Raw genomic sequence first — 21,709 nt, 5'->3', positions numbered from 1 at the left:
AAACAGCTTGCTGTCAGTTCAAGTAATTTTGAGAAAAGTGGGTGCTCAAGCCTCAATGAATAAAATAAAATAATAAGAAGCTATTTAGGTGGGAGGTTTTGGGTCTATTTATTTACGGGCAGTGGGTCACATTCATATTTCGCTCAATAGTGAATATACCAAGCCACTCAATTGGGATTGTGAATTGGGCTTTCTTTAGTTAGTTTTTCCTTTTAATTACCAAAAAAAAAAAAATGACTATTACATGATGATCGCAACATTTTGCTTTTTGTACCCTTGCAATATATATATATTGCTTTTTATATTTATTTTTCTAACAATTTAATTCTTATACTCTCAATTCTAAAAGATATTATAATTGATTTCTAGGATTGAAAATATTGTTGAATGAACAAGTAATTGAACCACTTTGATTTTAATTTTGTAAGGTGTATTTAGTTTCATTCCTTTGTCAATTTATCAAGTAAAAGATAACTATTTTAAGTTATTAATTGAATTGATACATGTGGTAGGAAGAAAACAAGCCCTATAAACTCATTCATAAAAGTTGGTAAATCTTATCAAAGTAACAATCTATAGGTCATAGAGGGATATAATTTGTAAGTTACAAATCGAGAGATGGAGATGTCAATTGGGGAATTAGTCTGAATACAACGTTTCATCTCAATCCATGTCCCTACAAATTATTCTCTCTTTTCCTAAAATCCTCATTAAAAAGTTGGAGTGCGCTAGACCTTCCTATTATATTAGTAAATATCGAATGAATTTTTTTCTTTCTTCCTCCCGCGCGATCGATTGATCGTTTCAATGTCTATAATTTGAGAGGTAACTAGCTAGAATTCTTAAACGAGAGGACGTGACAGGGATAATGGGACGACATCGTCTTTATATTATTTCTTTTTGGGTAATGGGTTAAGGGCTAGGCAAAAAAGCTGAGGGAGGTTGTTAGGCATAGGGAAGCAAGAAAGAAAAGAAGATTCACTATATGAGGGGCACTATGGGAACCAAGCACAATTATTGGGCGTTGCTTCAGCCTCTCCTTTGTCATTCCAATCATTCATGTTTCTATAAAGTCAAGGACCAACAGTTCTCATGAATCTTTCAATATCTCTCCCCACAGTTATTAAAAAAAAAGTAGAATTTTTTATTTTGCGATGGGCCGGTGTGGTGCTGTCTTGTTGGGCCCATAGGCCCATTAGATATATGGACCGGGTCTGGCCAGTTGGGTTGAGCCGGTCTATCTTGGTATAATTCCTACATGCGTATCTCCGGAATGTATGCGATTGGGATCTTCTAGAAACTCAAGCAACCTTACAACTTACATATTTTCAAATAAATTTGTTTCCTTTCCACACAGATGAAAACAAATTAAAGGTGAATGAGACTTCATACTATAAACTAAAATAAATAGACTACACGGTTCATTTACAAAAATAAATAAAGAAAGAAAAAAAAGGAAAGAGAGAGAAACTACATAGTATATAAGCAGTGATATAATATCAATCATATAGTAATACTTAGATTTAAATCCCACTTCTTAATTTTTAAAATTATTTGTCTAAAATTTTAAATTTAATATCATTTGGTCTTTGAATTTTTAGAATGTCTACTTTAGCTCATAAACTAAAAAAACAATTATTTTAATTCTCACTATTATATTGATATTACGGGTTACTATATACTTGAATCATATGGATAGGTTGGCGAGGTTTGTTAAGGTAAGTAGCTAGCTAATATAAGGTAATAAAATCACTACATTAAAATAAAATATTTTTAAGAATTTAGTAACAAAAATAAAAGATGTAAACCTAAAATTTCAATAGGAAATTTGTAATAAGAACTAAAAATATATGTTATATTTGTAAATATAGCAACAATTTCGATTTCCCAAATATGAACAAATTTATGAAAATATGGTTTTCGAATTTTTAGTTATTTTGATTTTACCATATCCTCGAAGATTTTGAGATCTATCAAACATTAGTATATCAACACTCATAATCAGCTAATCAATGTTATTGATTTTTTTTCAATGGTATAAAAAATTATGTATATCAACTATTCATACATTTAGATCGTAAAAGACAAGCATTTAATCTAAAATTTGTAAATAACCACGATACAATTCAATAATAAAAACTCAACAATAGTAGAGCGAAAAATAAAGAAAAAAAAATAATATATCATCATTGGTTTATAACGGTATATCAACACTTATGCTTATAATCCAATATCTAATTGGATAATATATCAAATTAGATATGTATATCAGGAATATCAGTGTTTGGACTCTATATTCATTAAACTTATATTAAACTTTTACTTTTTGCTACTGATGCAAATGCGAAGGCCCCATTTTAATATTATTTCTTATAAGTAGTACAATATAATTGGAGTCCAAGGGGGAAAAAATAAGCATGTGAGAAAAAGAGAGCATAAAATGAGCCGATGAATGTCAAGTGGTCATAAATGAACCAGATGTGTTAAGGTTGTGGGGAGAAAGAAGTTGAACATTATCTCAGCATCACAAAATTTAAACGACGACGTGTCACTCTAGTCGCCGATCCTTGAACTCTCCCACCACATCCACGATCCACCCTTCACCATACACTCAAATCCCCACTCTTTCTTTAAACGCCATCCAAAATCCTCTCCCATTTGCTTCAACTCCAGCCAAATTATTAGCAATATTTTTCGAAAGCGGCGGCGGTGGTGCCTGGTGGTTAATTAATGGCGGCTCAAACCATGCTGCTGACGTCCGGTGTGTGCGCCAGTCACGGCGTGGGTGCGAAGCGTGAAGCCGCTGCTCTGGCGCAGAGGCTCAGACCTAACGCCCCATTGGCTCGCCTCTTTTTCGATCCGTCGCCGTTGCCGTGCTCGCCGGCGCGTGGATTGACGACTCTCGCGGTTTTCAAGTCCAGAACCAAAGCGACTCCAAAGAAGGTGATTAATTATACGACACATCGGATTTGAGGATTTGCACTTTGCAGTGCCGTTTCTTGGTTTGGTTAATTAATTGCGTGTGTGTGTGTGTGTGTGTGTGTGTATGTTGTTTTAGGTTGTGAAGCCGAAGCAGAAGGTTGAAGACGGCATTTTCGGGACGTCCGGTGGGATTGGTTTCACTAAGCAGAATGAACTCTTCGTCGGTCGTGTCGCCATGATTGGCTTTGCTGTGAGTATTTCGGTCATTTTTCTCTCTCCCATTTCCCCTCGGTTCAACTGATTAAAGATTAAACTAGAGAGAACGGTTGGATTTTGCGTCTTCACTTTCCTAACCTCTAAATTTGTCTCATAAATGAGATTTTGAGCTTAATTTAGTGGACAAGGCACAAAATTATCTAATTTCTAGTAAATTTTGAATTCTTCCCAACTTGTTGTATTAAAAAAAATGTATAATAAGTTGAAAAATACTTAAATTCCTACCGACAAATAGGAAACGGAATGTTGTATTCACCGCTATTAAATATTTCAAGGTTAAGAAAGATAAATATAAAATAGACTTTTTCTAAAAACAAAAAGAATATATTGAGTTGCTAAGGACAAGATTTGGTCCAGTAAAAGCTAACAAATTTTAATTTTTTACAGGAAAAATATATGAGCAATCTTGTTCTCACACACCATTGACTGATTGACAATCAAATAGATAAATGTAAAAATAAAATTATTTTTTAAAAATAATTGATTGTCAACTTTGAATAGTGGTGAAACTATTTTTTAAAAATAATTGATTGTCAACTTTGAACCGTGATGAGGACAAGATTTGTTCCTACGTATTTTTTCCATGTATAACAGATTAGTGGAGTTAAAAATAGTCTAATAAATTTGCTAACTTTGAAATTTCTAGAATCATTAAATATAAATTTAAAATTTTAAGTATCTATTAAATATAAAATAGGAAGGACAAATATTTATTAGAGGTAACTTTGAATATTAGATATATTTTAAAGTTAAACAATTTATTAGAGAAACCAAAATTATGATTTATTTAGTTATAAATAATATTATTTATGACCACAATTTTAAAATGATAAAATTTTTCTTAATTATAAAATTTTTAATTCTAGGTAATTTTATTAAGTAAATAATGTTGTCACGTATTTATTTTTCTGAAAATCAGTTAATTTAATATAATGTGGTAGATAGGTATCATATACAACATATTTTATTTTTGCCTGAAAATACTTAGATATATTTACCAGCAACCAATCGACACCTACTAAAAATTTGAAATTCTTTAAAATATATATGAAATATATTTTATCTATCTATATTTCTCTTTCATACATGTCAAATTTTAATGGTGGTAAGTAAAATGTTGGTATTGAGCGATTGGCATCTAAATATTGTTTATTTTATATATAACTACTTTAATTTGTTTGGTTGTTGCCATACCATTAAATTAGTCAATTAAAAAAATATTTTTTAGCATAGTTGGGTAATTAAACATCTCTGGACTCCTGACGTAACATTCTAGGAAAAGCAATTATTACATAAATTTATTAATCAAATCTAAAAACATGGTTGAAACTTCTTTTAATATTTAAGAACTACAATCCACCGGTATCTATAAACTCAATTTATAATTTACCCAAATAAAATCAGAGTGTAGAGAAACAGTTGGGATAATAAAATAGGGAGTTTATAATTCGAAAGGTTTAAAAATTGTCTTTAAACTTATATAATTTACCTTTTAAATTTATATATTTAAGTAATTTCTAACTATAAAAAGGTTAAAGAAAGAACTCTGAAATTCAAATTCTGTGAAACACATGTGAAGTTTAAAACCCAACTGATGTGCAGGCATCTTTACTGGGAGAGGGGATCACCGGAAAGGGAATTCTAGCGCAATTGAACCTGGAAACTGGAGTTCCGATTTACGAGGCGGAGCCTCTTCTTCTGTTCTTCATCTTATTCACTCTGCTCGGAGCCATCGGAGCCCTAGGAGACCGTGGTAAGTTCATCGACGATCCGGAAACGGCCGGACTTGAACGCGCCGTCATCCCTCCCGGCAAGGGCTTCAGATCCGCGCTAGGTCTCAAAGAAGGAGGTACTGTAACTGTACAATCGACGCCATTATTGTATTGTTCAATCAAATCTTGATAAATCTTACAGCAAAATTGAGAATCGATCATGACGTTGGCGGCTCTGTTTTTTGTGAAGGTCCTTTGTTCGGATTCACGAAGGCGAACGAGCTGTTCGTCGGAAGATTGGCGCAGCTAGGGTTCGCGTTCTCGCTGATCGGAGAAATTATTACAGGTAAGGGAGCGTTGGCGCAATTGAACATCGAAACTGGAGTGCCGATTAATGAGATCGAACCGCTGGTTTTGTTGAATGTTGTGTTCTTCTTCATTGCTGCTTTGAATCCTGGAACTGGTAAATTCGTCACCGACGAGGAGGAAGATGAATGAACGGATCGGATCGACTCTGTTTTTTTTTTCTCTGTACATGGACTTAGCAAATCTTCGTATTTTTCCTCTAGCTTGTGTTATTATTGCGTATTTATTTTTCATGAACACTCTAAACAACGAAATCAAATGACCAAAACTTTGGCTAGTGAAGTTTTAGGAAACATGAGTCTCTTTTTTTTCTTCTTTTTCTTTTTTGTTGGCTAATTGTATAACGTTTCCGAGAGATTTAGAATCTTAATTTAGCGTTGACGAGTGAACACTCATATTTACTACGATTAAATTTTGACAAGTACGGAGAGAAAATTATTTTTCCTATTAAACAAAAAAAGAAAAAACTTACAATTTCTTGATGTGTCTAATTAATTTCTAAATATTTGTTCTGACTTTTGAGTAGGTACCATTTTTATTCTTTAAAAAAAAAGTAGATAACAGTTTTTTTTATTTAAAATAAATCAGAAACCACTACTTAGGTAGTAAACTAACTCTATGTTGAGTACTTAAAAAATGTTATACTATCACGAAAAAAGAATAAGGAAAAAAAAATGTAAGTATAACACAGGATTGTAGTTCTTAAAACCATTGATAACTCATTCTAAATTAGACTGGAAGTTTGAACTTTTCTATTATTCTTGAACTCAATAAGAATAATAAATAAAAAAGAATAATATTATATTTACTTTTGATGTTATAAATTTGAATTCTTACACATATGCGGTAACTTTTTTTTTCAGAGAAATTTGTATTACTTGTTTAGAGGGATTTATGTTCAAATTATTGAGGTTGGATTGGATTGATGTAGTAGCTTTTATAAAATGGATTCTTGGTTTAAATATATTAAGTAGATGGAGTTTTAAGCTAATAATAATAATAAATTACAAATGACTCCAACCAATTAAACCAACAATCATACATATGTATCGCTAAAAAGAATAAAAATAAAGTTATATAGGATTGAATTGGAATTTTTTTATTATTTTTTATTTTTTATTTTGAGTTTGAACTCTCTGGTCTTTTAAATTAGTAAATAATGCTATCAACCTTTAAGCTGACAAATTGAATACATTCCTGAATACAAAATTGATAAAGTAAATCAGTAATTATCATGATATTTATCAATTAACATCTATAATAAATTACCTCACATTTTAAAATGCTATATATATATATATAATATATTTTTCTTGATTAAATTATACCTTATGTTGTTCAATTTTGTGGTAAGTTTCAATTCTACCTTTAACCATCTATATCATGCTATCAACTTTGCCATTATAAATAGAATGAAAATGTGACAGTGACGGAGAGTTGCAAAAAGAGAGGTACACACGGGCATATATAGTTTCATTTATGCTCCTAAACTTGTAATAATTTGTATATATGTCCCTATTATTTTAAAAGTTTCATTTTAACCCATATCCCTTAAAATTGTTTCAAAACAATCCTATTCCACTAACTTCCTTATTCTAATGAAGACGAAAATGTAGCTGTGAGTTATAAAAGGGAAGTTTACACATAGGCACAAAAATGAGTGGAAGGGTTTTTGTCAGATTTGAAACTGTGTCGATTAGGGAGGGAGGTATATCTGAGGATCAGAGTTTTAGTAAAATTTTGTCGTTTAAAGGGGAAAGCCACACACCATTAGAAAGACCACAAACTAGTAAAAATGGTGCCAATTAGGGAGGAAAACATATTTGAAGATTATAATTATAAAAATTGCATAATTTAAAAGGAAGCCATACACGAGAAAAATCAAGGACCAGTAACAAAATTAGCATATTGGTAAAGACAGAGGAACGTGGAGTCTAGAGAGACTTCCAAGAAGGATATATGTTCGTGAAAGAAAACTTGTGGAAGAGTTGGAAGCTAGAAGGAAAAAAATTAACTAGTGAAGGAAGATAATTTTCATCATCAAAGGTACGAAATTTATTCATAGTCCATCGATTCGATTGTCTGGCCTCATATTTGGTCTATCATTCATGATTTGTTAATTGATTCATCGTATTTTTACTCAAATTCACTGTATTTTTAAAAGGAAAAGTCGACGAAATGATATTTTTAAAATAATTTTAAATTTTAAAGGTAGAATCGAGGAATAAAAAAATAGAGACATAATTGAAACTACAAAAATTATTCGGTATGATTTAAATATTTTGCTGACTGGGTAAAGTTAACAGCACCGCTCCCGTTAGAAGCCAAAAGCCCCCGTTGCAAATTTCCTTCTAACAACGAACAGAGAGTTCCCAGTCAGCCGTTCCCTCCATTTTCCTACAAACAATGAAGAAAAGAGTTCCCAATCAACCGTTCCCGCGGGTTCGTCGAGTACTGATGATCCGATTCTTCATCATTGTAGCTCTGTGAACTGGAGATTTCTAAGATTCCACCATTTTGACACTCGTTCAAGAAAATCAATGACAGGAAAATCTTCAAGCTTCTCTTTAGTTATATATCCGTCGCCGTCGAAGCCTCCATTGAATGCGCTAAGAACAATGGAGAAATCAACGATGCTAACGCTGGTGGAGTTCACCTCCACTCCTTTTCTTCTGCGTCGCCGTCTACTTTCTCTGTTAGAGATGTTTCTTACAGGTTCTCCCTCATTCTCTCTCTCTGAAGATTGATTGCTTTTTAATCTTTCAAATGATTAGGTTTCTGATAATAGCCTCCCCTGTTTCGTTGGTAGGGCTAGGGTTAGAAATTTGGAATTATGTTCTTCTCTGATGGGTTAATATATTCTCAATAAATGTCAATATCCAAATCGTGTTGGAATAAGTGGATTGCCTACCAGATATTTGAATTTATAACTTCAACTATGGGATGTCGATGGGGAGTTTTTTGGTAGCCATTCAATTGCGAACAATTGCAAATTACTAACACAAAACCATTTCTTCTGGAAGTCTATTTCACCATAACACGAAATGGGTTTGAGTTGCTTAACCCAATCGAGCTTTCAGTACCTTAGGCCCTGGTTACCATCTGAAGCTTGGACCATCTGATTTCATGGCCTATACCCTTAAAACCAGCTGTGCCTAAATTGTCACCGCTCCTCTTTCTCTGAGTCACGACATTGTTTGTTCAATGCTTAGGCACCGTCAAATACATAGTAATATTTGATTAAATGCTGATATTTGACCCTTTTTCTAGTAGAAATGTTACAGTTGGTCGATGATAATAGCTATTAATGTTTGCAATTATGTGCGAACATATAGAGAGCACTTTTCTAGTAGACTTTGTTTTGGTGGCCAATCAACATTCTCTTGGAACCTTATTTTTTAATTTTTTTTCCTTAAATTTGTAGAGTTAAGAGGTTACTGTAAGAAAGGTATATTCATCGTGTCAAGAGACCATTGTATGAAGGTAACAGTCATGGAATTTGTCTAAGAAGTTTTGTCTGCTTTCGCCAAAAATTTGTGAGTAAGGAGGGTTAGTGATGAAGGAAGAATTTGGAGTGCTGAGCTTGTTTTGCCCGGTGGTTTATCTTCTTCTACCGGAAAAAAAGAGGAGTCTATAGGCTACGAGAAATCTAATCATCTATATATTCTGCATATTTTAAAGAAGTGGAAGCAAAAGCTGCAACACCAACGAGATACAGTTAACTCCTATTGGAATAGAACTAGTAAAAAGTTCACAGTGCATTCTTTCTTTCTTTCTTCCTCTCTATTTTGGTTTTGATTCTTGGACAATAATATTTTCCTAGTACATTTAGATTTCAGATATTCTATGTCTGTTCCTTAGTATGGTCAGTAGTGGCTACATTTGGGTTTAATGGTAGATTACCAGAAAACTGCAGAAAGGAAGATAGTACTAATCGATTATGTAGAAAGTTTAGACACCATACTCTGGGAATTTCTACAAAAATGTGACAGCAATTACCCAAGTATGGTGTTGTATTAGCACAACTAGTTTTCGCATATCAGTGTGATGATATGACATTAGAGCTTAAGCCTACATAGTTTTACTTTCAAACTTTATTCATCGTATATTCAAGATCTTCTTCACTGGTAACATAATATGGAACAATGTTTAGAACAGTTGGTGGAATCTTTATAGTCATTTGTTGAAAAATTTTGGATCCACTCTTTAGACTAAATTCAACAAACCAAACTCAAGATACAACATACCTCCCAAGCCTTGTAAGTCGTAACATATTCTGTGATGTTCGACCGCCAAAGTTTGACGAAGGAAGCCCAACAAGAACAAGTTTCAGAAACAACCCCCCCACCTTCACCTATTAGGCAAAATCTCATGAATACAGCTGAGACTGAGAGTCAACATAATGAATCATTAAAATCTAGAACAGAATTCCAAGTTTCTCCATCATATCTGTTCTGACAGCCAATGAGTTAAAGTATTATTGAATAAAACTTGTTTTTCTTTTAATAGAAAAGTTAAGAAATAAAAGCAACGAAGAGAGTTGCGGAACTGATGGAAGAAGCAACGCAGTGAATTAGTGTCGGTTTCCCATAGAAGCATGTGGGCAGACACGTTGAATTGTTTAATCACTCATTATTTTCTTCCACCATATTTCTTTGTCCAGTTTGCTACGTGTCCTAAGCCGTGCCTCTTAAACACAACCACATGAAAGAGGCTCCATGTATTTTATTTTGTTCTCTCAGCCCACCAGAATTTCTGGAGGAATTTTTCTTTTCTTTTTTGGTGGGTCTGTGAGGTAAAACTCGTCTCATCACATCTAAACAGAAAGGGAAATTTTAGAACCTAAGATTATCCCCTATGGTTGTTTTACATAAATCAGAGGGTTTCTTTTTTAATATAAAATTCCATGTAAATTTGTCCAATCTTATTAGAACTCTAAAACATTAGAGACAAAATTTTATTTTGACTATCTTTTTTTTTAGAAAATTTATTTTCGCTATTAATTACGACTGTGATATGAAATGATATGAGATATTGAAATCATGCTTATTTGAACACAAGTTTTCACCTCTAATAATAAGTTGCGTGTCCAATTTAATCGGCAATTGGTAAAAAATAACAGTAACCCAATATTTAAAATTGGTAAAATATATCATAAGTACGGCGTTAAAATATTTCACTTGACACTTTTTTTATTCTCTAATAATTACTTCAGTATTTATTTTTTTCTCCTCTCTTATGGAATTATTTTCGAAAAGAGAAAAGAGAAGAAAACACATCGATGGAACATCTTATTCTAATAATAGTGGATTGTAATTGGGTATTGAATGTATTTAACCAAAATGACTAGATTTAATTTAAATAGACAATTTTGGTTATCATACCATCATTTTACAGTATAAATACTAAATGGTATCCTATTTTTTTCCCTTTTTGTTATTTTTTTTTTCTGTTTCTCTCTTTCGTCTCCTCTGTTGAATGCATCATTTTTGTGTGTTTTTTTTTAATTTAAATCATAGCGATAAGATTACTTTTATTATATGAACAAAGTAAATCAAAGGAGCTTTATCTTATCTTTCATGGATTTGGGAGGGGGAAAAAGACAGATTCTCAACAACTCATTTTCCCTTTAGTTTCTTATAATAATAAAAAAGAAACAACTCATTTTCCCGGAAATTCACTTTTGGGAAATTGTTTGTGGAACCTAAAGAGTAAATAGTGAGGCAACCATGGTTGGAACTTGGAAGAAAATATAGGAAATTGAGCCCTAGAGAGAGAGAGATGAATACAAGGGAGGGTAGAGAAAGTCAAGACATGTGAGCTCAGCTGTTGGAAGGGACTTGTGTGTGTTTGAGAGAGAGAGAGGAGAGGGAAAAAAGAAGGGGAGAAATGAGGGAAAGTACAGACAAAGACCAACCAAAGTTAGTGTATAAAGGCTATTATTCATAGAAATCTTCTTTTAGCTGTGATAGAAATTCACTGTTTATAGATTGTGTGACCCAAAATAAGATGCTTATCTAAAGTTAGTTTGACTTGGGAGGAGTGACATGTGAAAGCAAGCTATCTCTTGTAACCAAAGCTTCTTCACTTTGTATCTTAGCATAGCACCAATTTCACTTCACTCTGTATAAAATATTCTGGTGGAACAAGGGGCAGAGGGGTCCTCATTTTCCCTTCCTCCATACACTATGTTTCAGGTCATATTACTTTTTCCTTTTCCCTATCCACCTCCCAAGAAAGAGAGAGAAAGAGAGATGGTTAGATACAAGTATCCATCAAAAATATTGAGTTGTGTAGGTGGAAGATGTAATATGTAACCAACCCTTAGCCTTATTATGGATTTTCCCAAGATAAAATTGCCTTATTATTTATATAATAGTTCCAAATCCACTTCTTTTCCTGAAACTGATGACCTAATTTGGTCAATGTAAAATGATTAATATCTTCTCGGATGATATCTATGCCTTCTTTAACATGACACTCCACATCTTTTTTTTTTTTTTTTCTTGTGATATGACACTCCACATCTAAACTTTAAAGAATAACTCACTGTGTCTTTAAATAATCATATTCATCATTATTTGATATGCCTTATTATTATTATGATCATTTTAATTCTACAGTCATCTATTTCAAAATCATGGTTCAATTTGATAATAAATTTTTTTTCAAAACAAAAAAACTTATGCTATTGAGTGTTTTTTTTTTTGCTCCACAGATGAAAATATAATAGTTATAGAAAATGCCTTAAATTATTTATGTTTTGAGCTTGAGTTGTTTTAGATAGCTAGTTTTGCAACATAATAAAATCATAGGACAATTTGCCATATAGAAAAAGACAATGCATGCATAATTTGGGTCATACATAGCTGAAAGCGTTTAATCAGTGGCGTTGGTGTTGGTTTTTGGTTGATGAAGTTGGGTGAAGATTCATGTCTTGTCATTTTCGTCAGCGCGCCACAATGAGCTTTTCTTTCCTGGACCTCAATTTGTGGTCCTTTTCCAGATCAATGGTCCTCTTGATCAAGAGGGCACTTGTGACAAATTGCCCTTGTCAAGGACACTGCTAAAAGATGTAGGCTCTGCCTATTCTAATCTTCCCTTATGGACACAGACTTTTGCTCATTGTGAAAGAATATCTAGGCTGGCGTATATTATTTCAGTTTTTTAGAACAAAAATTTACCGAAACTTGTTTTATTTTCATTTGTTTGTCCTTATAGATAGTCTATTTTTTGAAATATAGAAAGTTTTTCTTCTTTCTTAGATTATATATTTGTGAATAATGATTTCAAACACCCAATATTTGATTAATTATATAGTTTTTCAAATTCTTTTATTTCATAGTTCAAAATTTGCAGAACCAAGACAACTCTAGGCCAAATTGTGGCAGTGTCGCTAAGGGCCCTCTTGCTCCATCGTTTCCCATTTTGTACACACGAATGGGAAAATTCCTTCTTCATTGGTTTATTTAATTGCTGTGTTTGATTTGATATTCAAGCATTGTACATTAGGAAAAAAAGAGATATTGCAATCACATTACAGAAGCTCATTCACAAATTGTTAAACCTGCAATAGCTCAAATAAAAAAAAATTAAGTAATTGATTTGACTCAAATCTTTATACAAATCACATTTGAATTCCGATTCACCCATAGATATTCTCCCTTGCCTATTCACTGTTTCTTGACCTTGTCAGAGTTCTCATCCAGCCTTTCCTTGTCTTAACTCCTTCCACGTGGCAGACTGTCCCTTTGTTGGACCTTTTCCTTCTGATGAGCTGGAAGAGGTGGCCAATCCGCTTCCGCCACCTAAGCGAGGCACGGGTCTTGCCATGTTCTATCACAGTCTTGGTCTCCTTGGAGTCTTTGGTCAAGTGGTGATTCCATGACAGGCTGCAGTTTTCCAGGGACACCTCTGATACCTTGTTCTTCTCCCATGACCCAACTCCATTTTTCCCAAAGTTGATTGAGATGAATGAGTCTACATAATTTATGTGTGGGCCCACATAAAAAAAATTAAAATTTCTAAAAATCCAAAAATACGCATCCCTCAATCAGATATACGATTAACTAAGAGAGTGAGAGAAAAAAAAAAAGAAAAAACTTGGAAAGATACTAGTCAGTGTTGTCTAGATGTGAACTTCTGTTTTGTTTTCCTTGTCTTTTTTCTCCCCCACTTTGCTTCAGAATTTAACCCCAAAATTCTGTTTGGTTTCTGTCTAATCTTTGAGATTACAGAATTTTGTCTATTCTGGTTCTCTGTAATAATTCGAACAATTCAAACCTGCACTTTTCTCAACTGTTGTAAAACAGTCTCCTCCACCATTATTCACTCTGTTTCTTTTTTATTCTTGTACTTTCTGTGTTTCTGACACTGCAACCTTCTGCCAAATCACTCATTTGCCATTCCACCGTTTTTTATTTCCTCGGTTAGGTTGCATTTAACCCATTTTTGAAGTCTCATCCTTTGAATAGCCTTTATTCCATGGTAATGGAATTGAACCAACTACACATAACACACCTACAAACCCCTTATTGACTTTTCATTTTTACCAGTTTCTCTACCCCACAGCTGAAAGACTAAGGATGAAAACTTTCTTCATGATTCTGATACTTGAAACTAGGAAAAGTTATATAGTTATATATATATATAAATATATATGTACGTATGTATATAAAGCTGAAAAGAAAGTACCTTCATGACTGGTGGAGGCTTCATCATCGGAATTTTCCGGCTTTGGGTGCCGGAATTCGAGACGGGTGATGAAAGAGCTAAAAGCGAAGATCTTGGAGAGGTTAATGGGAGTTTTCCGGCAGGTCCGGGCTGAGGAGTGGTGGCGGCCTCGCTTGGAGGCCAGGATAAGAAGCCTCTCGTTTAAGCACAAAGCGCAGACACCCACCACTATTTCTTTTGGATGGAAGTAACAGGAGGAGATTTGATCTCTGTACACATTCATGCTTTTTTGGAAGGCAAGAAAGTTGAGAGGAAAATGTGAGGCGAAGGGAGAGAAAATATGAGGGTTGGAGGTGCGTTTGGTGTTGGTCATTTATAGTATAGAAAAAGAAAGATATATTGCAGCAAAGTTGGTCTTAGACTTGGCCCCCTTAGCTAGTAAATTTTGACCCAACCCCACCAAGGACTTGATAAAGATTGGCAAAAAAAAAAAAAAAAAAAGAACGACATTTTGGCCCACAAAGGTAGATTTCTTTTAGATAGCCATGTTGCGAACATCTAACTTCAACTCCTCTCCCATTTTCATGTCAAAAGAAAGAATGAAAATTTTATTCCACTAGAGACTTATTGGGTAATTGGGAATTTTTAACCCACTTTTTACTTCCATTTGGACTCCTAACCCATTTTCTACCTATTCTATCCTAATTTTTTACCCATTTTCACTTTGTCACTGTGTAAAATTATCAAAATATCCACATTTTTCAAAAAAGCAAAATTGTACACAATTTTGGTTTCCTCCATCAATGTCTTACCTTAAACCATCAATGTCTTACCTTAAACCGTACACTCAACTTTTTAATTTGGAGAATCAATTACCGATCTAAAAAATATATCATTTAATTTAAAAAATCAATTACAAATTGAAAAAAAAATTCTTAACTCCTTAATTTGAAGAACTAATTATGAATCTAATATAGAAAAAATCTATAAAGAATGGTTGAAATTATATAATGAAATATTAAATATTTAATAGTTTAATTTGACATAATTCATTGCATAAATGCCTAGATTTAATTAAAAAACAAAAAGTCTAGATTCATCAATCTCGTGCCAAAATTGCATGAATACCCAAAATTTAATTAACAAAGAGGGCCAAGAATAAATACCCAGATAAAAGAAATGGAATTAGATGCTATCCCAGGCTGAGATTGCATAATCTGGATTGAGATTGCATTTTAGACTATCTCAGATGGGATTGGATTTTGCTATCTCGATCCAGGATAGCGTGCAATTCCAGTTTTTTTTTAAAATATATTTGGGCATTTATTCTTGGCTCTCATTTTTAATTAAAATTTTTTGGGTATTTTTTCCAATTCGTAATTGATTCTTCAAATTAAAAAGTTAGATTTTTTCTATATTAGTTCCGTATTTGAAAAAAAAATCAAGAAGATCGAGATTAATTCACTTATAATTTTCTTTTTATGAGTTTCCAAAATTTTGACCAATTTTATCAAAATGGAAAAAAGATTGAAAACAAAAAGAGAAAAAAAGAAAAGAAAAGAAAGTTTGGAGAAATAAGAAGTTAGAGAAAAAAAAAAGGATGCAAGGATGTTTTAGTTTTAACACAGGTGCAAAAAGTGAAAAAATGTCGGAATAAAAAAAATATTGAAGGATCATAAATAAGAGTTTTTAAAAATTGGTAAAAAAAATCTAAATTACCCAAACTTCTTTGATTCTGGCTTTTTCTGAAGCTCCCCCACTATAAATATGTGTAGATAGTTTAGGGCATTCAAAGGGTTCAAAAAGACTCAAAAGCTGCACCCAAAGTCGGTACAACTACTAAGCCAAATCACTTGTCGCGTGCCAAAATTGTTGGGGCATGTTTGACTTCGCCGTTCTAATAAACCTCAATTTATGAACTTTGAATTTATTGAATCTATATTTGTATGTTTGTATTGTTATTATAGGGACTTTTAACTTTGTGTAATTTTCAATTGTATATTTATATAAGATGGTTTCACAAATTTGAAATTTGAATTTATATCGTGTCTAAGATTAATAAGTTATAAGTTTACAGTCTAGAATACTTAAATCTATACACTAAATATAGATTTGGATTCTTAATTTTGGGTATACAAACTTAACTCACGAGTACCTCCCAAATAGACATTTGACTCACACATTAACCCATATACTCTGAAACCCAATTACCAAAATATGCCTTTACTTTTTGCACATACCAATCAAACCATAGGTTTCTAGAACTCAGTTCCTCATCCTCTTGTTTCATTCTAAACATAAACTACATTAGCTTCTAACCTTTACAAAAAGTACCTACACCAAACTCCAAAGTAGCTGATGGAAGCAGAATTTTCCCAAAGCTTTTAGAGCACTGTAGGCACTGGAATCCTAATAATAAAAAAAAAATGAAAAGAAAGCACTCAGGAAGCACATTCGTGGGAGGAAGAAAGAAAAAAGAGGATAATACGATAAAGAATAATAATGGAAACAAATGAATGGGGAGGAGAATGCAGTGTGGGCTGGCTACTAAAAAAGTAGAGAAATCTGGCAATTAAAAGGCTTAAAAAGCAAAAGGGAAGAGAGAAAGTAATGGCCACAGCCACATGGGAAGATGGAAAGAGAGAGTGGCTGTTTCAAAGTAAGGTTGGGTGGGTATTTGTCATCATCATCAACCAGAATGGGTATCTTATAGTTATGTTTTGGTTCAGTTTCATGGACCATTATATTTGATTTATTTCTTCCAATTAGCTCCATTCCATGTCCTGTTCTACTACTCTTTGGGGATCTAGTTTCCAAGAATCAACTGTCTTTTCTCCTTTTTTTCTTTCTTTCTTTCTTTCTTTCTTTCTATGATTGTGTAGAAATGATAATATTTTTGTGCCCCCAAAAATAGATATTTAGAGAGAAGATTGACGGGTCTAAATATGTGTTTATTGCTCTCTCAATAATAGCACATGCACCGTCAATTATCTGAACCTAGACTTGAAAGCTGAGTGTTGTGTTCCTCCATTAGTTATGAATGGTTCAACTTAGAAAATTCAATTAGACTTGAAAGCCACGGAGTGGTCAATTGTCAAAATATAGGCCTTTTATTATTATTATTATTATTATTATTTGTTTGAAAAGTGTCAATATTAATATTCATAAAGTTATATCTCAAAATCAATTGACAATGAGAGGAGTAGTCTACTTATATACTTCTTAAGAGTGACAACCACATACCAAATCTTGGTTTCGCCACAATGAATTGACAACTCATTATTTTAAAAAAGAAAAACCATCTTTTTGCATTTCATTCTTAATTGTCAAACATTTAATGGTAGTTTAGACGATGTCTCTTATATACTAGTAACTAGTAGGAGTTAAATATTTTCTCTTAGATTATAAATCGTGTCGTTGAGTCACTTATATTTTCATATTGACGGTCAAAACTTAGACTTGAAGTAAGCCCTCTTGTCATCTTGTGCTGGTTTATGTAGCACAATTTAGTTGGTTTAAAATGAGTTTGCTCCAGAGCCTGCTCCATGTTGGATCCAATTAGGGTACTGGCCGTGCCCATCGGTGGTCAGTTCTATTTCATGGCAATGACCGGCCTATAGTTAGGCCTAGTTCTGAATTGGATCATATGCACTGGGCAAGGCCCAAAGTCGAGCTAAAATTCTCCTCTTAGAAATCTCAAACCTTGAGACACCAGACAAAAATGAAAATTTTTTTATTTTTAGACATTTTTGCAATATGGGTCTGAAAAGAAGTTCATTTATGAGATTAAGATCTACCGGCTCTTTCGTTCTTGATTCTTATTTCTAGTAAAAAAAACTGAAACTTATAGCCCCAACATCGTGATAAAATAATTTTCTTGTTTGTGTTTTGGAACAAATTGAAATTGGAAAAAAAAAAACATGGTTCCAAAATTTCTATATAATTTTGAAAATATTCCTAAAACATGAAAAACAAAAAACATAACTGCAAAATGCTAAGATTTCTAAAGAAAAATAAAAACAAAAAACAAAAAATAGAAACATTATCAATGAATATTGTAACCATATGATTTCAAACCGTACGTCTACAATGGTCATACATTACTAACTCTTATAAATGATTAAGTGGTTGGACATCAATAAGTTGGTTTGACTTCACTCTCCCTTTTTCTAGATTGCGTCATTAAGAATTGGCTCGAAGATCTAGCACCTTTTTTTTTCAGTAGGTAGTTTGAGTGATCTGAAAACATTAGGATGTTAGATTCATGCTCATACTGCGTTAAATATCCCTTTTGAATAGGGAACGCCAATTTGGTGCTGCATCTGTTCACCCAAAAGGTATAGATCCATTTTCAGTGGGCTTAATAGAAACCAAAAAGAAGAAGAATGCAATCCAGGACCTTCCAACATTGAATGGAATTAGAATAATTTTCTCAACTTCCAAGCTCTGTTTTCTAAGGTGCAAAGAGATAGTTCACATGATGTGAACACTTATTCTGAATTCCCATCGAGCTAGCTAAAAAGTTGCAATTCATTATGCTAACACAAAGGATGATAAGCTTGTTAGTTGTTTTACAGATTGCAGCAGTAGGCTGAGTGATTGTTAATTAGATTACAATACAACTTACAACTTACAACTTCCAAGGGTCAGGCTTCTGTCGTAACTCTCTAACTAAACCAACTAAGCCAGAAGCCAGAAGTTCTTCTGCCATCTGGTGTTGATTACATAGCCACCCATGTCTCTGCTCTGCTTTCTCACTCCAATGGTCAAGCACTCTGCGTTATTTATGCAATGATCCACCAGATCTCCCGCCCCACCACTTCCACGAAAGCTGCAAACAGTTCAACAACCAGATTTAAGTTAAAAAATGAGTTGGAAAGCCATGAATATAATGGGAATTATGTCCGTGAGATTTCGACCCACCAACTGAGAAACGATGGTCTTCTCTGTCCCAGAACCAGCACCGACACCTCCAACTTCTTCACTTGATTCATCACTGTGGCCAGCTTTGGCCCCTGGATCACCAGCACTTCCACCTCCACCTGAAAGATGTCACATTGAACCTTAATTTTTACAACTGTAAAACACATTACACAGATTATACTCATCATCTACTCTCCCCACGAAGTGAAATCTATCAAACACAGTATTATAAGACAGACTACTTCTCATTGCACGAGATCTGAGCAGCAAAGATGAAGTGGATATGCTAGGAAAAGAAAAGGAGGAGAATTGAGTTCCCTTCTAACCTCAGGTCTAGAAGCCTTGCAGAGGGAACCAAGAGAAGTAGCAGAGAAAGAGGAAGAGGAAGAAGAATCTGCAGAAGAAGAAGAGTGGGCAGAGGAGGTAGGGATGACATGAAGAAGAGTAAGAACATCGCCCTTGTTAGCCACATGAGTTAGCGCCCACATGGTTGCATGGTTGGCCTGTGAAGTCTGATCCACCACCACCATCACCCTCTTCCTCCTAGACATTCCGCCGCTCTCGATCCCATACAAGTTGTTAACACCGCCCTCCATCTTCTGGCCCCAATGGCTTCCCTCGCCACCCCACCTCCTAGATGTAGATTTGGAGCCCTCCCTTGTACTTATCTGCCTCAGAAACGATTCGGTACTTGGCATTTTATCGAACACCACGTCTGCAGCAGTAGCAGCAGGAGCTCCTGCTTTATAGAGCTGAGCAGAATCAGTGGCCTAGATCTGGGTAATGGGTCATTAATCTTAAGGGAGGAGAAAGACAAAAAATTGATGGATGGGACTGGGCTGAGCCCTGGGAGATGTGGGGTTAAGTTAAATTAAGAGAGGAGCTATGGTCTAATGGTTGGGAAAGGACTGAGGGAAGTGCTGAGGAGAAGCAAAGAAAGCCATAATTTCGAGCTCTCTATGAACAGATCTTAAAGCGTCACGGGAAGTGCTTGGGTGGGCAGGCGTGGCTCTACTGAACAGCACACACAAAGAAATGAAACACAATCACTGCTGTCTGCGTATCATCATGAAAGGTAAGGATTCCCTCTGTACTCTCTCTCTTTCAAAATATTTTACTTCTTTTTTGAATATTTCTTTTGGAACTTTTCACCAGAATCTGCAACCTAAAGTGGGCAAGTACCGTCAGATGAATATCAATATTATTTCTGACAAAATATAAATAAATTAGATTGTTGCTTGATGATTTGTTTAGGGTTTTAGAATTTTAAATTTAAAAAAATTAGACGTTTGATGTTATACTATTTGTTTTCTAGGATAGGCCAAAAACATTAAATTAGATTGGTGTTTTCATCTGGGGTCTCTTTTGACAACGTTTATGTTTTTTGTTTCAGTTTTAAGTATGATAAACTTGTTTTTTGTTTCAAGTGGGAATAAGAAAGAAGAAATTTGTTTTTGGTTATTTCCAAAATTTCTATACATGAGAATATTCTCAAAAAATGAGAAATAAGAAACAAAGTTAGTTGTAAAATACTTTTATTTATTAAGAATATTGAAAATGAAAAACAACAACTTTACCAAATTGTTGATCCTTAACTTTCATGATTAACATTAAGAAGAGGAGTTCTGAAGTTTGGGTCTAGGAAGTTTTAATTTGTATAATTTATATTTAATCATAGAAACTTAAATTTGGTTGTATTGTATTTAGTTTACAGGTTTAAGGTTTGTAAAAATCAAAGGGGAATTTAATTGTTAAACGTTGACGTTTTGAAAATTTTCTACACATGAATAGGCGACACAACAATGAAATAATAGGAAACATTGTCAAAATCAAAGACTTTAATACAGTGTACAGAAAGAGAAAAAGAAACGCAGCGTCCAACGAAAAGAAATTTGCTTCTTCTTCTTTCTTTCTTTCTTTCTTTTTTTTTTCCCTCTTTCTGAAACGTCTTCTTTTTACCCCCTAAAAATGGACATAATAATGATACTCTGATAGCAATTTAAGTTGGGTCGAATCCTTGAACATTGTAATACTTTATTACTACTCGATTTGCGGATAGGATCAGATGATTGATTTGTTTAATATGTAATATAAATGATCCAAAAACTTGATTAGCATTATGATTTTATGTCAAATATTATTTTCATTTGTGATACTTTTTATTTTAGTTTATTATTTTTTTTAGTACAACATGTAAGGTGAGAGATCGAACTTACAATCTCTTAGTTAGAGATATATGTCAATCGTTGTTGAATTATGCTCGTTTTGATTTATTTTGATCAATATAGTTTCAAAATATCTATTTTAGTTTGTGTACTTTTTAGTTCATGTATTTTGTATAGGTCTATTTTGATCTCTGTGTTTTTAAAATGTGATAATTTTAGTTCTTTAATCTCATTTATTTTTATCACAATTTTAACTTGACAATTCACCCACAAAATTTTTTTTAATAATGATATAAATTTTGTATTAAAATTTTTGACTAATGGTCACTATTTAAAAGTGAAAAAAATAGATGTTTTGAATTATAAAGATGAAAATTATTTGAAAAATAATTGACCAGTATAAATCAAATTAGAAAAAGTAAAAAATTGGCTACTTAGAGTTAATAAGTAACTTCCTCTTTAACATCCTTAGTATAAAGGAGAAAGTAACCAAGTTTTTCCTAGAAAATAAAAGCATCGCAATAGTATTTAAATCATTATTTTATGTTCCCGTACAAGTTGACACGTGGTGGTTTGGACCTGAGGAAATCAAATTCGGAGGATGAAATCGTCTTTTAGCAATGGAAACACAGATTAAAGAGTACTAACTAATAAGTATGGTGTTGGGTGACA

At 33.3% G+C, this 21,709-nt stretch overlaps 3 protein-coding genes across 3 annotated transcripts; 1 reads left to right on the top strand and 2 right to left on the bottom strand.

Moving 5' to 3' along the window:
• The first annotated feature begins 2,521 nt into the window (after positions 1-2,521).
• On the top strand, positions 2,522-5,569 carry NPQ4 (Chlorophyll A-B binding family protein). The gene is made up of 4 exons (XM_022285685.2): positions 2,522-2,943; positions 3,059-3,172; positions 4,801-5,047; positions 5,161-5,569. Exons 1-4 carry the CDS (start codon positions 2,731-2,733, stop codon positions 5,406-5,408), a joined length of 822 nt encoding a protein of 273 aa, XP_022141377.1. The 5' UTR covers positions 2,522-2,730; the 3' UTR covers positions 5,409-5,569.
• A 7,215-nt stretch (positions 5,570-12,784) lies between these two features.
• LOC111011807 (uncharacterized) lies at positions 12,785-14,342 on the bottom strand. Its single transcript, XM_022285703.2, has 2 exons — positions 13,971-14,342; positions 12,785-13,256 (listed from the first exon to the last, which is right to left on the bottom strand). Exons 1-2 carry the CDS (start codon positions 14,320-14,322, stop codon positions 12,946-12,948), a joined length of 663 nt encoding a protein of 220 aa, XP_022141395.2. The 5' UTR covers positions 14,323-14,342; the 3' UTR covers positions 12,785-12,945.
• Positions 14,343-18,326: 3,984 nt separating this feature from the next.
• Positions 18,327-19,973, bottom strand: LOC111011779 (universal stress protein PHOS32). The gene is made up of 3 exons (XM_022285670.2): positions 19,199-19,973; positions 18,873-18,991; positions 18,327-18,780 (listed from the first exon to the last, which is right to left on the bottom strand). The coding sequence occupies exons 1-3, from the start codon at positions 19,568-19,570 to the stop codon at positions 18,630-18,632; spliced, it is 642 nt and encodes a 213-aa protein (XP_022141362.1). The 5' UTR covers positions 19,571-19,973; the 3' UTR covers positions 18,327-18,629.
• Between the last annotated feature and the right edge of the window lie 1,736 nt (positions 19,974-21,709).

The sequence above is a fragment of the Momordica charantia genome, assembly GCF_013281855.1.
Source record: "Momordica charantia cultivar OHB3-1 chromosome 4 unlocalized genomic scaffold, Mcharantia_2.0 BLBB01000004.1, whole genome shotgun sequence".
In the NCBI taxonomy this organism is placed as follows: Eukaryota; Viridiplantae; Streptophyta; class Magnoliopsida; order Cucurbitales; family Cucurbitaceae; genus Momordica; species Momordica charantia.
This window is presented reverse-complemented; position numbering and strand designations above follow the sequence as displayed.